Source organism: Uloborus diversus, chromosome 9, assembly GCF_026930045.1.
Source record: "Uloborus diversus isolate 005 chromosome 9, Udiv.v.3.1, whole genome shotgun sequence".
Lineage (NCBI taxonomy): Eukaryota > Metazoa > Arthropoda > Arachnida > Araneae > Uloboridae > Uloborus > Uloborus diversus.
This window is the reverse complement of record NC_072739.1, coordinates 29896089-29914882: the sequence shown is the minus strand read 5'-3', so window position 1 is coordinate 29914882 and position 18794 is coordinate 29896089. Positions and strand designations below refer to the sequence as shown.

The window sequence follows — 18794 nt, the reverse complement described above, 5'->3', positions numbered from 1 at the left end:
TGTTTATTTTTTTCGTAAAGATGTGATTTAAAAATTGAGCATTGGAGTCATAAAAACTGAAGGTGAAAATATTATTAGATGACTAAGACATTTCATAAGTGAAGTAAAACATGATTTAAATGGTGCTTAACTATTTTTTCAAGTTTTATATGTATTGTTTTTCCCTCCACCACACTCTCAGCAGCAAAAGTCAGTTTGTCTAATTATTATTTAAATATTTAAAAATACATAAGTAGATGTACTATATTAAGCAATTGTGTTAAAGAAAACAATTGTTTAGTAAATCGCAGTTCGGACAATGTAAAAAGGGTCATCCATGTTTGATGTCATAACTTGAGGGGGAGCCAGGTTCGTGAAATTATGACAAGGGTAAGAGAAAGAGTGATGAAAAGTGACATCAGTTTTTACAACACTATCTTATGACATGTGACGAGGAGTAGTAAGGTGAAGTGTGACATTTTGTGACAAAGGGGAAGGGGGTCAAATACGATAAATAAAAGTGCAACACCATTTAAGGACAGCCCATTAGTACTTCAAAACTCCTCCAAAAATCCTTCATTTTATTTCTGAAATTGAGTATGAACCCTGTTATACCTTTGATAAATCTATGGATATCTAGTGAGGAGGGGGAGGCTTAGGAGCACTTTCTAGAAAATTATTTGAAAACATCAAAAATGGTTCGAAAAGGAAGTCGTAAGAACGTAACTGCAAGCAATTTTTGAAGCATGAATAGTTAAGGGGGATGTGGTTCAAGATTTCCCCCCTAAAATATTTTGAATGAAGCTGCAGTCTTAAAAAAAATTAGCTGTCTTTAGTGGCTAAAAAGTAGTAGCTGTGGTGGTTTTTTTTGAAAAAAAAAAAAAAAACTAGAGTCTTAAAAAAGCAAATTTAAGCAGTCTTTGGAGAACAAGCGAACTTAGGTAAAAGGTTTCAAGTGTTCGAAATAGTGGTGCAAATTTGATGGATGGTTCAAAATTATTATATCAATAGTTTCAATACATTGACTAAAAGCAACAAATCTCGGAAATGTTTTTACTGAAAAATTTCTAAGCTGGATTTGTTAGAACTCTTTTGTAAGTATTTGGAGACTTTACCTGAATTTTTTTTTCACTTGCAGTCTAAAAGCTTTAAAGTTCTTTTTGGTGATGTAAAGTTAGAGGGGTGAATCTTTGGCTCTCCTCCATAAAATTTTTGAAACTGACGTTGCTGAAGTTCAATTTTAAGCTATATTTTGTGAAGTAAGAAGGAAAGGGGAGTCCTCAAAGGTTTTTAAAAACTGAAGTCTGAAAAAGCTTTATGCTCTCTTCAGGGGCGGATACAGAAAAATCTTTTGAATGGGATACGGGAAATTGAATAGCCCCCCCCCTCGATGTTTTATAACAAAGTTGTAATGACTTTATTTGAAAAAGTGCATGTTTAATTTTTTTTAAAGGATTCCTTCAGGTCTACGAATCTACTTCTAAGTACATGAATATTATGCACGAATATACTTTAAATATGTACAGAAAACATCTTTAATGTTTCAAGCCATTCAAATACTAAACCCAATATAATGTCGCCGAGATGCTAGACAATGAGCAGCTTTACTTAGGAACTCTGTCAGTGATTATAACACAAGGGAAAGGTTATTAAATTAACCCATACCCCACTTGAGTTTTTTAAAATTAATTTATAAAGAAAATCATAACTTCATAACATATGTTTCACTGAATAATTCAGAAACTATTTCCAAACAGTTGCTGATTTGTTCTTAAGCCATGATACAGTTGAGATAACATTTTTATACTACATGCCGTTTCCATTTAAAATCATGGTTTTTCCAAGAAACTACCATATGATTTCTTTCAATCTGCATCTTTTATAAGCTGAAAAATAAATCTATTATTTCGCAAATAGGTTCCTGGATCAAAATGACTCTTTTAGGTGCGCCTAAACATTTTTTAAAGAAAATCTTAATCATTGATTCCTTCAAAGAATTAGTGGACGAATCGCCCATTGGTCCCTTGAATTTGAAACCAGTGAGTTAATGTATTCTGCAACTCTGGGCTGGCTCCAGTAATACTTCTTTAGCAAACAAAAATGCTTTTATTCAAAACATGCTCTGTGTGTTTTGTGTTCACGAATATGACCAAGCACGCCAGGGGGGATACAGAAAAATCTTTTGGAGGGGGCACTGGAAATTAAATTCCCCCCCCCTGCCGCCTTCGATGTTCATAAGCAAGTTTTAATAGCTTTATTTTTAAATGTGCATGTTTTTTAATTTTCTTTTAGGATTCCTTCTGGTCAATGAATTTGCTAAAAAAGAAATCTATTATTTCGCAAATAGAGATTCATGGATCAAAATGACTCTTTTAAGTGTGCCTGCACATTTAAAAAAAAAAGTTAATTATTGATTCCATCAAAGAAGACGAATAGCGATAATATGGTCCCTTGAATTCGAAACCAACTGCAACTCTGGGCCTCTGACTCCAGTAATACTTCTTTAGCAAACAAAAATGCTTTATTCAAAATATGCTGTGTGTGTTTTATGTTCTTTTTAATTAAATACGTAAAAAAAAAAGCGAAAGAAACGTCAATTAAAAAGTAATAAAAAAAATAGTGAAATCAATTCATCCTTTTTTGGGGGGGGGGGGGGCACGGCCCCCGCAAAAATGCGCTACTGAAGCATGCATAAAAAAGTGTGTATTTGGAGGCTATAAGTCAAGTACACAGTGGTATATAAAATACTTAGGGTTTAATTACGATAGGTACTCTACTAATACAAAACGTAATACATTAGTACTAAGAACGAAATACAGTCGAACCTCCATATATCGAACTTCCACATATCAAAATTTTCTACATATCGAAATCCCAGTAAATTTCTATGTTCATTACAAAGAAAAATTGTTTCTATAAATCGAAAAACTCTCTATATATCGATTTTTTTTTCCGAGACATTAGTAAGTTTTTTCCCATTTTAGACTGTTATCTCATGAAAAATAAAGGTTAGGAGAGAAAATTATGTTCACTAAAGGTTGCTACGAAACTCATAAGGAAACTGGGGTTGAGGGGTGTATTGATAGGTCTTTGTTTCGTTCTGGAGTTCTTAAATTCCTTCAAGCTTATTTCAAATATCTTAGTTGCAACCAGTAATACAGTAAAATCAGTTTCAAGTTATCCCTATTGCCCGTTGATCATCATTTCTAGTCTTTTTAGCTTCAGTGAAAATCATTCAAGTTAAGTAGATTGATTTTTTACTTCTGTCTCGATTACATTCTCAAAACGAAAATCCCCTAATGTTGCGGATCAAGTTGAATTGCCGAAGAATGTAGATGTATGCAGGCGCAAAAATGTAATTTCTGTTATTTTTTTAATTATTAACTTTTATTTAGTCCAATGCGCGTATAAATTAGAAATTATGTTTCATACACGAAAATTATCTTTAATTTTAATGTTTTAGGAGATTTTTAGGATAAAATAAGATCATTTCTGTATATCGAAATTTCAATATATTGAATTTTTTTCTGGCAATTTGCTACTTCGATATATGGAGGTCTGACTGTATGTAATAAAATTTGGCATAATTTTTAGCTTTAATTAATTTAAAATTTTTAAATTTAAACTTTTGGCTGTTCGGATAATCTACACACAGATAATCGGAGTATAGTGTACCGTAGAGTACCTGGAGATCCTTAGATGTACATGGTTAATAATAACTGAATGGGGGTACTGCATTTAAGGAAGTTGAATGGGGGTACAATATTGATCATGGTAAGCATATCAGAACCTTTCATGAAAGAAGGACCCCTACTTAAACTTACACAGTCCAGTCACATTAATGTGACCACCATGTACTTTCCACGTCAGAGTTAAATAACCAATCACAGAAGGCAGGTGGCAGCACAGTGCCGTTGAACGTATATAAAGGATGTGTGAGGGCTTTGGAAAACATTTTAATTGTTGGCGTAATGCAGAAATGAAGCGATTTATCCGATGTCCAAAAGGGCATGATTATTGGCTTTCGGGCCACGGGTGGAAGCATTTCCGAAACGGCTGAGTTTGTGAACTGTTTGCGTGCCGTCGTGGTAAAAGTGTACCGTGCATGGCAAAATGGGACTGTCCAAAATCAGCGACGTGGCAAATGTGGTGCACCACGGGCCATAGATGACAGAGGCGAACGACGGTTGCGTTCGGGCAGATAGACGGGCTACCGTTGAGCAACTGACCACCAAAATGAACCAAGGGGCTACCAAAAGTATCTCCCAAACTACTATTCAGCGAACATTGCTGCGTCTGGGCCTCCGAAGCTGACGCCTGGTTCGTGCACCTATGCCGACTGCTGTTCATCGACGACGAAGGCTAGAATTTGCACACCAGTACAGCAGCTGGACGCCCACTGAGTGGCGACAGGTAGCGTTTTCAGATGAATCGCGTTTTATGCTCTATCGGACAGATGGACTTTGGCGTATAAGGCGTGAAACCTCTGAAAGGAACCACCCTGCAACCATTGCCAGAACGGTCCAAGCTGAAGTCGGGAGCATTATGATCTAGGGAATGTTTTCCTGGCATTCTCTGGGTTCACTGATCATTGTGGAAGGCACGATGTATCAATACAAGTACGCATCTGTCCTTGCGGACCATGTCCACCCCTAACATGCGCATTGTTTTTCCTCAGGATGATGGCATCTTCCAGCAGGACAATGCGAGGTGCCATACAGCTGCCAGTGTACGTGCGTGGTTCGAAGAGCACCAGGATGAGTTTACCGTCCTCCCCTGGCCAGCAAACTCGCCTGACTTAAACCCAATCCAGCATCTGTGGGACCATCTCTATCGAGTTGTTCGCGCCATGGATCCTCAACCACGTAATCTAGCGCAGCTGGCCACGGCATTAGAGTCGGCATGGCTCAACATCCCAGAGAACACCTTCAGGGACCTAAGTGACTCTCTTCCTGCACGTCTCGCAGCAGTCCGCTCTGCGAAAGGTGGTTATTCTGGCTTTTTACAAATGGTCACATTAATGTGACTGTACTGTGTATAAAGGAAAAAGTGAAAGAAGAGAAGCAACAAAATAGTTGCGGGGAGGAATTGATGATTGTAAAAGGTAGTGAGTAAAGTAAAACTTATGCTCTAAGTGCTCTGAAAAACTTTCGAGTACTAAAAGATAAGTTTTATCTATCAGCAAAGGAGCAAAAAAGAACATTTATTATCTTATGTGATAACATTTCTCAATTTGTAGTAATGCGTCTTATGGCTTCGGGTACAAATGAATGAAGGTGGAACTGGAAAAGATGGAAGGATAATACTTGCAATTAAAGAATATTGAGCAAGAAAATTATTTCAAGAATTTCATTATTCTTTTCTTCTCCCAACATTCTCTGGTTCATATTGTTCACTCTGTTACAGCCGTTTTGAAAAGAAAATAAACAATTATGTTGAATCTGGTGATATATCTAAGAAATCTAACTACCAAACGGCACGAACTTGAGGGACACGGATTTGGACAAAACTCTAAATATAGGTCAATTCCCACTAGGCATGAACCCAGGTAAAGCGGTTTGACTGCATAGGCCCTAGTTCGGCCGCAACAGGGGTCTAAAGTTGATAATTTGGACCCAAAAATGCAATGGAGTTTCCTTTAGAATCATTTTTATCCCCTTTTCTGCAATTGAACTGCAGTATGAATCATTTATTATTATATCTTATTTTTGAATTAATTACTTTGAATACAAATTTTTAATAAGTAGCTCTCAAATTTAATTTGGGTACTACTTTTAATTTCAAAAACGCGATTACCAAAATAACATACAGGGTTCACACGGGTCATGGAAATCCTGGAAAGTCATGGAAAAGAAATAAACAAATTTCAGACCTGAAAAAGTCATGGAAAATTAATATTTTCCTTAAACGTCATGGAAATTTATTTAAAGTCATGAAAAAATGTCTTGAGTAGTAAGAAAGTAACAATATCTAAAAGCAGTAGAAATATTGAGTGGTTTAGTAATATTGCATATAACTTGAACAATCTCAGAAACAAATCAGAGTTTTGGAATCCAATTTCATCCGCTCCTGTAACAGCCGCTCGCCTTTTTTTGTAATGTGATTTTACTACTAGGACATTACTAATTTTGAATTCACCATTATTTTCTGCACTTTTTATATTTTATATTCTGTAGTAGTGGACTTGCACTTTCTTGATTTTGCCACGCTCCCTCAAAAAGTGTAATTCAATTGCACCTGAGTTCGTTTCAACTACTTGTAAAAAATTTCATTATTAAATTTACCAGAGTTTATCTTAATATGTTGAAAGCTTTAGAAAGTGAAGATTTTAGTCAAACAATAGAACATAGAAATAGGGGAATTCTAATACTCTAAAACTGATCCCTTTGTGGCCAGCTGAAATATCTGATTTAGAAAAATGAAAATACTGAAAAATGTGGCTTTACTTTAATGAACGAATATAGTAATATTGTTCAGTTACATTGGTGAGTAGATGCACTATTGAGACACCAAAGGGCAATGTTTTTATGAAGTAAATTTATTATTGGTAACTTAGTAATGACCCATTGAATTTTTGTCCCGTTCATTGCTATTCTGCCCTATTTATTAAATATTTGTTAGATATTTAAACATCAGTGTATTGCATTTTTACTTCACTTGAATTGATATGATGAAGACAAATAAGAATAATTTATTAGTTTCTGCAGTGCACTAATATTTTTTCAGTCACAAGTAAGAGCCCTCCAATGAGTAACCTCCAATGAGGTAGTGGCATTCACATAAAAGTTTTTCGATAGCCCACTTCCGAAAATTGGCAATTTTGGCCTTTTTTAGTACTATTCTCTTCGTGTAACAAGGTCATGAAAATTTTTATGAAGTCATGAAAAAGTCTTGGAAAAGTCATGGAAATTTTTTATCCAAACTGAGCATGAACCCTGAACATAGTTCAGGATATTTATCGTTTGCAAATGAAACTAATTATTTTCGTTTTATATTAATCGTCTGCTAGTAAAAAGTATTTATCGTTTGTTAATAAAATCATTTAGTTCAACTGAATGTTTATCGTCTGCTATCAAAGATATTCCACAATGATAAGAAAAAAATGTAAGTGGAGAAAAGACTCCATTAATTGCATATGGCACATTAAAAAAAAAAAAAAAATACAAAATCGTTTTGACTTTTCAAGTAGCTTAAATAATGCCCATAAATAAATAGGTGCTCTCCTCTCTTCCACTTGTTGTATTAACAAAAGACACCAAATGTGTTGAGAGAACGAACACTGTGTCGAAGTCTGAATTTCCAATGGAAACGCCATTGCATTTCTGGTGACAAAATAGTAGTTTTGGACCCTCGGAGCAGCCAAACTGGGGCCTATGCAGTCAAACCGCTGTACCTGGGCTCATATCTAGTGGAAATGTACCTATATCTAGAATTTTGTCCAAATCTGTGACCCTCAAGGTCGTGCCGTTTGGTCGTAAGTAGAATAAGTTCTGTGCTTAGAGCTTTGAACTCTACAGCCAATAAACAAGGTGAGTCATACTCTTTTTCTTAACAGACTTCAAAAAAGGAGGCAGTTATCGGTTCATATCGGTATTTTTTTTTTTTTTTTTAGTCAGCTCACAGCTTCTCTCTTAAGAACCAATTTTGATGATCATATTTTTAATAGGTAGGGGATGGTCTAACTTAAATCCCATTATTTTGTTTGACCATAATTGTTCTTTAGAAAAAAGTTATGGGTAAAAAATAGTAAATTTCTTGCTATTTCCCTATGAATGATTAAATACAAACCAATTGTTACAAAAACTCATTGCCTTACAACAGTAATATTAATAGCAATCATGGTGAGAATTTTGAATGAAAGTTTATCTGAAGCAAGCATGAAATTTATTCACAATCATTGCTCTATAGTTAGAGCAAACCTAACCTGAAAGCAAGGTAATGCTGTAATTAAGACCTGTGCAGCCTTACCAATGCTACCAGGTTAGATTTGCCCCAACTGTAGTACAGCGAAACTTCTATGAGCGACCATTTACAACATTAAGGAGCACTTTTCTATAAGGCACAGATTTTCCTCCCTATCAACTCCATCATAAAAAAAATCTCTGGGAGAGACCACATAAACCTCTCCTACATGGGCGGATTTATGGGGGGTCAGAGGGGGGCAATGCCTCCCCAAGTTTTGGGAGGACTTTATGTAGTAACAACACATCTTCCAAAAATTAAAAAAAAAACATTATTTTTTCGTTTTTGAATAGTTCAGAAGAGTATGAATGGATTTATAGGGGGGGGGGCAAAGGGGACAATGCTCCCCAGTTTTGGGAGGAGTTTATATAGTAACAACTTATCTTCCTAAATCTTATAGCAAAAAAAATCATGATTTTTTCTTTTTTGAATAGGAAATTAGTTTATTATTTCTTTTAAACTTAAAATAGCCGTTTCTTACAAAGTTTGAACAATACTGTGCAAGTGTATAATCTACTACTCAATTTCAGAGGCTGGAAAGTGCAAATTATTAATAGGTTCTAAAATCCCTGAAAAGAATTGGCGCAGTATAGCCTACAAGGGCTCTTGAACCAAAAACCCAATCTAACCAACCAAACCTTGAAAATAACTAGACGAGTCTTTGTAACTCCTAAGCAAAGTGTGCTTCAATTTTATTTCTTATCAAGTGTATAAATTAAGAATTGTTCAAATGGGTAGTATGTTACTCTCTTGACACCTATTCTCTAAATCTATGCACCGTTTCTTTCAAAGTATTAACTTGCATCACAAAGCACTTTTAAAGCGTACAACTGAGAAAAAAAATATTTGCCTTTTATTTCCAATTAACCCTTTTAAGACTTCAAAAGGCAGAATTTTATATCCATTTTAGATAATTTCCTCCTAACCCCCAGGCCCCCTAAAACTGGAGATATTCTATATCCCACTTAAAAGGGAGCACTGCGTTACTCTCTTAATACCAGCCCCCTCTTTTTTAAGGTCAATTTAAAAAGGACAGCATGATTACACACAATAATGAAAACGACACATAAAAAAGTAAAGAATGGCCTTATGCATCACAGAAAACAGACAAAAACATGGGGGGGGGGGGGGGGGGCGGGGGAATTAAAAATGTTGCTCCAAAAAAAAAAAAAATCCTGCCCCCCAGGAACTCAGTCCTAAATCCGCCTATGGGAATAGGGGTGTTACCAGTCTGCACCCCAATCGTTATCATCAACTCTATTTGACGTCTCTTTCTTTCTTCAGTCAGTTGCCTTGTTTTCTCGCATTGAAAGGTTTCTTTTTCGTCGGAAATGGATGTTTCATGTGTAATTTGTGAAAAAACTTTGGTAAATTCAAAAACAGTATTGTTAAACTTGGGTTAGATAGTATTATAGCAACTAGTAAAGCAAGAAATAATGGAAAAGTTTCATTATTTGAGAACAGAGTTTCGATTAAACTTCAAGAGAACTGTAGGAAGGACTACATTCGTAGCACAAGTATTGCTGCATATCTAAAAGAAAACGTGATGTGTCAGAGGCTTCTTCGTCAGTTTCTTCTATAAAAACAAGAAAACTATAAGAAAAGTTTGATTTTTAAAACCGTTGTTTCTTGTGCGGTGACGTAGTTGTACTAGAAAAAGAAAAGAGCCAAAAATTTAGATGGCAAATAAAATTAGTTGCTTCTCTTGAATTTAAAGATACAGTTATGAACATTATCCAAACAAGGAATGATTAATGGGCCAAATCTGTTATGAAACACATTATTAATGCAATTGATTTGATTGCAATTGACTCCAGATATCATAGTGCTTGTTTTACTAAATTTGCAAGCAAATCACCAGCAGTTGCAGCATTAGGTCGCCCTATCAATAAAGGTACAAATGATGCAATGAAAAAAATTATACATACATTGAAAATAATGATGACTGTCAATTCACCATTTCTGAGCTGAGTGAGGTGATCGATGAATTAAACATAACTAAGCCTCATCCAAAAACAGTCAACTCTAAACTAGCTGAACGGTAGATAACTGTCGGTATTTTCGCTTTACTATATTAGTTACAAAAATTAAAGCAGTAAATTTAAATTCACTACCCCCTACTTCGAGTGCAGCTCAATATTCATTTCATTTCTATTATCATGTACAGGCATGGCTTGGAAACGACATGAACCCTGAGGAATGGGGTTGAATTATGATAAACTGGATTATGATAATATGTTAACTCCAGTTTGAACAACCCAATGCCCTGCTTCAGATTCAATTTAAAGAATTATTTTCTGCACATGCAACAAAACTTGTGGTAATGCATGGATGTCGAAAGTTGGGACTTTGTTGCTCTCATGCCTGTGGATACTGTCATGGACAATCGTGCCTTAATGCCATTCCAATGGAAAGAATTTCTGAAAAAGATCATACCTGGGACAGAACTAAACAAAGACACGGGTTTGCAAGATATTGAACATTCTTTCTATGATTAACATCAAACGTAAAGGTACATAGTTACATTTTCTAATTAACACTAGAACCGCGGATGGGGTCATTTTGACCCAAAAGCAATTTTGTTTCCGATTTCCTCAAAAAGTTACGAACGAAATTGGAAAAAAATTCTTGACTTTTCCTATTTTTATACCAATAATAATCTGTGAAATTATGATACGTTAAATACTTACCAATTTTTTGTTTTTAATACTTATACCTAAAACCGCGGAATGGGTCATTTTGACCCCATTTTAATCACAAGCACTAAAGTTGCAGTTCACAGTTTCCTAGAATAGGAAAAGCTTTTTCAGTCCTCTCTCCATTTCCCAGATGAAGGCAGAACAATGCTTCAAGGTCAGTAAATTGTTACTGATAACAGAAGTGCAGGTGGGGGGGGGGGGGCGTCTGCAGTAGTAGTAACAAAGTGTTGCAGACGCCCCCCCCCCCCTCCTCTGACGTTATCGTTCCTTGTGGGGAAAATATGTCTGGTTAGTGTATTCAAGGAATGTTTTCTTTCTGATGCTTTTTGTTTCGGCCAAGAAGGGAAAGTGGTGAACTGGCGCACATCCGGTTCTTTATGAGTTCACAACTGGTTGTTCCCATTGCCTTGGATAGTTTGATTGTACCAGTCTGTTCGATTTTTTGGCGCCTTGTTTACACAGAGATAAAATGGATCTGATGTGAAAATGGCTGGAAGAAATAGGCGTAAATTAACAGTTAGCAAGGCCCTCGAATATATGCGACAATTATCGGAAAATGAATCTGAAAATGATTATGATGAAGAAATTGTTTTCAATGATGATGAATATGTGCCCATCATCATTTGTTTCATTATCGGAAAATGAATCTGAAAATGATTATGATGAAGAAATTGTTTTCAATGATGATGAATATGTGCCCCCAGATGAGGAAAATATTAACTCGGATGAAGATACCGTATCTAATTTTTCTGGACATTGTACTAGCAGAAAAACTACTTCTGGGAGGAAAAGACAACATGAACACAAATGAAAAAAGTTGTCAAATTCAAATCCAGATGAAATAAAATCTGGAACTTTTGTTACAAATGCCGAGGCCCTCGAATATATGCAACAATTATCAGAAAATGAATCCGAAAACGATAATGATGAAGAAGTTGTTTTCAGCGATGATGAATATGTGTCCCCAGATGAAGAAAATATTTCCTCGAATGAAGATACCGTATCTAATTTTTCTGGATAATGTAATAGCAGAAAAACTACTTCTGGGAGGAAATTTACACTTCAAAGTAAAATGAATAAATAATCAAAGTTAATGGGAGAGGATTTTATATCTTACTATTATATTGTATAATCTTAGTATTACTCTTGTCCATCAAAATTATTTTTTTTCCCTGTTTCTAAACATCAATGAACCCATTTTAAGCTTTGGGTCAAATTGACCCCTGCCCGCGGTTTTAGGTATACGGAAATTTCCGCGGTTCTAGTGTTAAAAATCATTACGCTGCGAAATTAATTTTAAATTTAACGTGATGTTTTGATAAAGTCATAATTATTCTTTCGTAATGTACAATTTTAATACTTTTCTTATTTCAATAATAGTTACATATTCAATGAAACATGTTGTTCATAATATATTTCAAAATTTGACCGTTTTAAGCAATATAATGTTTGAACTATGTACTAGGTTGTAGTTTTATTCAATGTAGCATAAGAAAATCCATTTTAACCGATGTGCTACTTTCTTATATACTTTACTTCAAATCCTCCCCCCCCCCTTAAGAAAAGAGGGATGCGTGCAACAAAAAACTTGTCTTTTTTAAGCTATCATTTAAGAAGACAGAACAAACCTTTGAGTGAAGAAAAATCTAAGCTATTAATTTATTTTTAAGAAAAATTCAACAGTTATAATTAAATAAGTTTTTCCTAATCTTTTTTTAAAAAAAGGCTTTTTTTCAAAAAAAAAAAACTCTTTAAATATTAGCAATATCGTTTCGGTTATGGTTTTATTCGACTCAGCGTAAAAAAAATATGCTACAAATGATACCTCACTTTCCTAGATAGCAAAGATAGATTGAAATTTCCCCCCAAAAAGGGGGAAGCTTACAGCAAAAAGTCGGGGACTTTTGAGATGTCGTTGAGGAAGACGTAACAAAGCTTTTTGTGAAGAAAAACCTTGGGTTTAATTTTTTCCAAGTAAAATGCTAATTTTGCTGGGCTATAGGAAAGTGGACAGAAATCAGAATAAGCGCATGAAAACTCTTGATCTAGGGGTTTCAAATGGGTTCTCAGTTTAGAGCCTCAAAAATGCTACAAAAAGGAAGGCATTATGTTTCTCACCCTTCGGAAGCTACGGTGACACTTGCAAATCTTGCGGCAGGTCAGGTTGACAAATGGAGTACACGCATTCCTAGATCAATTTTGTGGCCAGAATCTATTTTTTCATCATTTGAACAGGTGGTAAATAAGGCTCATGTTGTACTCAGATTATACCAATGGTAAAGACATAAATAATTCATTTGTGCCGCTAAAAGCTAAACAGGAAACACAAGTGGTTTCAATAAAACAAAAAATCTGAAGCAGACAGATCTTTTCTTGCCTTTAAAGCGAATCAGTTACGCCATTCACTTTTCCATTACATGGAAAAGTGATGTGAAATATGTTTTAGAGAAGAAAAATTTTAGTTAGAACAAAAATTCCATGCTTCGTTTTTTATTTGATCTATGGATGTAACTTAATACCATGTCACATATATTTCAATGTGTCTTAGAAATCTGAGCTCCTGTGCAAAAATTGATGTCATATTTGAACTCGGAATACCAAATTCATACGAAATCAGCTCCAAATACCTGTGCACCAAAATGACTGTACCCGTGTTATTAATTCCAACATTTTTCATAAGTAAGAAAGTTCAAGTTAAGAAGTCAATGACGTTTGTATCGTCTCATCACACCAAAAATTCCTTCTTAGCGGATCTAACATCCCCTTCCAATGATATTGATGAAGACAAAGATTAAATAATAGCGAATTCCTGCCTTGTGCTTTGTTTATTATAACTGTAGAGAAAAAACTGAAGTGATATCTTATTTAAGTTGAATGAAAGAAATTTAATATACTTATGCTGTGTTGTGTTTCTATGAAGAATGATTTTAAAACGGAAAAAGTAATTTTTAAATTAGAGGTTTATTTTAACTATCATGTTAAGAAAATTTTAGTGAATAATTAAATCACATATAAATGAGCTTTCCCACAAAACTTTTTTGAAGATATTTTTTTATCCATCTTGAACTCTATTATTAAAAAAATTAAAGACATTATGTTTGTTTCTACAGTGAGGAGGGCATGCTTACTGCTTTTTGAAATACGCTTTGGATTCTCTAAATGTGTCTGGAAAACCTTGGCTAGGAGGACTAAATATGGAATTGAATTTTTATTTTTGCATAACTCAGCTTAGGGAATACTTTTTATAAATATAGACAAAGTCTGGTTTTAACAAAAAAATAAATTAATCTGCATTCAGGCACTTGGTAAGCGCTTTCACATGGAGTTCTTGAACCAAACTCTTAATTGGATGCCTCACTTGCCAAATCGATTAACTCCATAAAACAAAAAGTTGAGAAAAGTGATGAAAAGGATAAAATGTTATCCATAGGAGTGAATGGGCCCCCGTGTTACCTTTTCTGCCGATCACAAATGTACTGAACCAAAAGTTTAATATAAATTCACATTCTAAGCATTGATTAACCCCTTCCTGCTCGCTCCTGTGATAGAGCCGTGCTGGGGTATGCAATATTAACGCGACGAAACTGTTAAAACCAATTTATTTATTTTGCCCCCGAATACATTTTATTCCTCTCTTTGTGCACTAGATGGCAGCACCAGTCCATTTTTAACCAACTTACCAGATTGTGATGTTGGCCTCTGTATCTCAAGCTTTGAAAATTACCACACAAGAAAAATTTACTTTTCTTTACTTATATTACACAAAATATTAATAAAATTCTTTTTTAACGTATAAAAGACGTATTTCTTAAATTTTTGCTGCTTGCTTGGGCTTGCTTGTTAACTTTTCATAAAATTTTAAATTTTTTTAAAATTTCAATCCAAAAAATATTGAAAACAAAAAAGTGAATGCACATGTTGTTCATACTTATTTTTATATCATTTTCTTAAATAAAAAATAGACACTTTTATGAATGTTTTCTATAAAATTATCTGATCGTTAAGGGGTTAAGCACCATTAAAGCAGAAATGATAATTTTTTTAAAAGGTGGAGTTAATTGATTTGGCAATTGGGGCATCCAATCGGCTTAGCATTGCATTCCAGTGTTTTTAGGGAAACAATGTGGATTTGTTTGCCTCCAGGGCTATTTCTAGCTGCATTAAGCTAACTTTTTTCAAGGCCCTGAGGAAAAAAACTTTTGAGTTAACAATTTTTTTACAAGTCAATTGAGAAATTCGCAATCCGCTTTTTTTTCCCCAAGCAGAAGCGGTGATATGCAGATTTCAAGAGCTCCATGTGAAAGCAGCTAGTCAAGACAAATTTGCAGCTGTTTTTGGAACAAGAAAAATTAAGTTTTGTGGTAAGAAAAAAAACTTATGGCATAAACTTGATTTTAGAAAAGCTTTTATATGTAAACAAGAAAATAAAATTGGTTGATATACAATCTCAAATTTACAACTCTGTATTCAGTTTTGGTTTCTCAACAAATGTGTAACACTTTTCTACTAATTTGGTTTAAAATTTCTAAATTCAAGAGAAATAAGGTCATTTAAAGACTAAACATAACATAATAAGAATTTGAGAAATGCAGATTAAATGCTTTTACATCAAAGTTTATCTTCAACCAAAATCGAAAATCACTTGAAAAGATTTAAAAAATATAATTTATGCAAGCTCTTCATTAATTACGCTTAGACATAAAACGAACTTTAATTCCTTCAACAAGAATAAGACTGAAATAGGAATATGCAAAGCAGGTTCCTAATGCCAGATTCCAAATTCTTGTTGAAAGTTGTCCATTGCCCTCCAGGGGCATTCTGAACATTTTTTTTTTTTTTTTTTTGATGGGGAGGGAGGGGGACTTCATTTGCTGAATGAATTCAAAATTTTACCAAATACATGCATACATACCTAAAACTAATGAGAAGAGGCATTACACACCAGAAAAAAAATTGCAGTAGTGCAATCTTGTCTTCAAAATTATCAAATCAATCGGGCAAAATTTACCTCCCCCCCCCCAAAAAAAAAGGGGAAATTTGTAAGGGTAACACAGACCTTCTTGATCTCTTATTGGGACTTTGCTGTTGCCATTGCTCAAAAAGAATTTTATTTTGAACTATACTAGGAGTAAAGGTACAATGCTTCATAATAATAATAACTGATATAATTGCCAAACCTTCAAGAAATGCAAAAAATAGTTTGTATTTCAGCAACTCACAATTTCTTTTTTTCACCTTATTTTTTCCCAAAACTATCTTTGAATTCAAGAAGGAAAATAAATTTCAAATTCCTAAGTTCCTTGATTTATGAAATCAAGTAAATTATGTAAAATAAATCAAATGTAAAAATGCAATTATGTAAAAAATAATCAAGTAAAATCCTAAGTAAATTAAGTTACTGCCCAACAGCCAGGGCAAGGCAGAAATACATGAAATACACCGCCAGCTCAGTCATTCCAGCTGAGGACTGCAGTTTCGTGCTTGTTAGCACTAAGCAATGAGTGAGCTGGCCGTGGGTTTCATGTATTTCTGCCTTGCCCTGGCTGTTGGGCGGTAACTTACTGAAATTTCAACTGCCTTGCCTTCAATATTAGAGTTGAACCGAACCATTCCTACAGTCACTCGTCTAGTCAGTGCAAATACTGTATTAGCTACCTATTTGTTTGGTACTCTTGGCTTCCTTAAGAGGTTTTCCACCTCCAGCTCAATCACTTCCTAAACCGAGCTGTTGAGTGCTAATAAGCTCGAAACTGCAGTCTTCAGTTGGAATGACTGAGCTGGTGGTGTATTTCATGTACCATCCTAAGTATTTTCTAAAAATCTTCATACACGCTGTGTTAGGTAATCTGGTAAAAATTAAGCAAAATTTTGGGAATGGTTAATGGTGATCTCTTGAACTAACCTGGAAAAGAACGAAAATCCCCAATTTAAGAACAATCTTGTGAGGGTTGAAAATACCATCAAAAAAGTAGTTGATGTCTAAGAGATAAGATTGCATAGTGGACAAAAATTATTAGAGTTGCAGAAGTGGATGCAATCGGATTTAGAAATGCATGAAGTCGAAATGCGTAATTTTATGCCTTTTGCGTAAAAGATGGCAGGTATGCAATCTTTAAAATAACAGGAAATTGTAAAAAAAAGAACTTTTTCGTTTTGTCGGACAAACTCCAAAATAACACTTTTGCCTGCATTCCCTGTTTGGTGTTATTTGGCGTAGGAGTGAGCTCTGCGCATTTAAAAATTGAGCAGCATTTTTTCTATTTAAAAAAAAGAATCGGAAAATGTACTGCTTGAAAAATTAATAATGGAATAGTATTTTTAAATACCCAATATAATTTAATGAAAGTAATTAAAATACAAATAAATAACGACACTTAAGTAACTAAATATTCCTTTATCCACACACAAGTAATATAATACAAATTTATATACACATTAAATTTACAAAGTAAAAAATGTACAAGTGTCAAAGCAATAACTTATGCAAGACCAAAAGGTCACTATTTTTGATTTTTATCTAATAAGTAAAACTTTCTTAAAAAATAATTTTAACTAAAATTTAAATACAGTAAAACTTTTTTATAGAAATTTTGAAAAGTCTTGAAGAAAATTTCTTATTAGTTACAAAATTGAGAAGTTAAACTTCCAAAATATTTCTGCAGATTGAATCAAAATTGTTCTGACACTCATAATACAGACATTTTGCTACTTATTATTCTGTACAAGTAAAAACATTTTTTTTAAAAAGCATTTTAAAAAATGAGCTCAGAACTTTGAAATGTGCATTATGATCAAGTTTATGTGATGTCCAAAATGCTTGTATTTGCGAAGATGATTGATGATTCAAAGAATTTTATGCACGTTTTCGTGGTGGTATCAAAGCTTTTTCAAAGCGGAATTTTCTTATAATTTCCTGCAAATAAGGGAGAATAATTATAAATTAGTTTTAAGAAGGAATAAACAATATGATTTATTTTATAAAACTAAGTTGAATTTTAAACTAAAAGATGTTAATTAAAAACTGAAAATTAGCATCTTTCACAATTTTTGGCAGTGAAAACTGATTTGAACATTTAAAATATGGGTATCAATCAAATGAACAAATTTTTTGTGTTTAATGGAATTTATTTAGTACTTCCAACTTATATAGAACTCAAATTGTAACCTTTTTCAGAGTCAGATTTTAAATGCAATTCTTAGTCTTTTGTCAAGCTGATTGGTAACAATTTCATTGCTGGCTGACAAGAAAAGGAAGCTCATTGGCTCAAAATTTTTATCTCTGTAACAAGTTTGTTAAATATTTATAATTTATTTTAATCCTTTCTTATTTATTATATCATTTTTCACTCTCGGGGTTCTGCTTTTGCGACTAGCAAATTTCAATAGCTGTGATTTTATATAGAAAAAGTTTGAATGTATTTAGATTTTATATGCGTTCTGATCAGTGAGATTCATTTTAATTTTAGTTTGGCAACCAAGGTTAGGATTTAAAAAAAGAAAAATTAGTTTAATATTAGTTTTTGTATGGTTAACAAATTTTAAAGTTGTGTTTATAGATAAGGAGTTGACCACTTCATAAACAATCATGCATACGAACTTTAATGTATGATTGGCAAGCATAACTTAAATTTTAATAAGTATCATTAATGGAAATATTTTATTTTCGGAACAGAAGTATTTAACTTAAAATATTAGGTTGCAAATTGTAGTCTTTCACAACGGCAAGATAAAAACCAAATTATATTATTAAATAGTTCCCTTTCACACTTTTATTAGAGTAAACTTCAAAGTTCTAAAAATGAGGTTTTATATAGGACGATAAACAAAAATGTTGGCAATTTAATCTTATGGAACTCAAGCTCCGAGTTAGTAGAAACAATGACCAACTTCAACCTCTGAAATTTTAACTACTATGCTGGCTCATAGATAACGGTTGAAAAGTGCAAAAACCAACATACTACTTTACAAATAAATGAGGTATCCCTACCTCAAATTAGGCAAGCAGCTCTGAAAATAATCACTATAGAACAAAAGTTTCTTTTTTTTAATTTTTAATATTCAATATCCAATAACATCCAATGGGCACATATAATATTAAAAAAGGATCTTCACATAGAATGAGCTAAATCAATAACAGGTACTATATAGCCCATG

At 33.7% G+C, this 18794-nt stretch overlaps 1 protein-coding gene across 1 annotated transcript in view; it reads right to left on the bottom strand.

Annotated features, from left to right (window-relative positions):
• Window positions 1–17055: 17055 nt before the first annotated feature.
• The window catches only part of LOC129229802 (EP300-interacting inhibitor of differentiation 3-like), a 58017-nt gene continuing 56278 nt past the window's right edge, over window positions 17056–18794 (bottom strand). Inside the window, exon 10 of the mRNA XM_054864179.1 lies at window positions 17056–17553. Coding sequence (XP_054720154.1) covers window positions 17494–17553 — 60 coding nt within the window. The 3' untranslated portion in view covers window positions 17056–17493. The remainder of the gene's footprint in view (window positions 17554–18794) is intronic.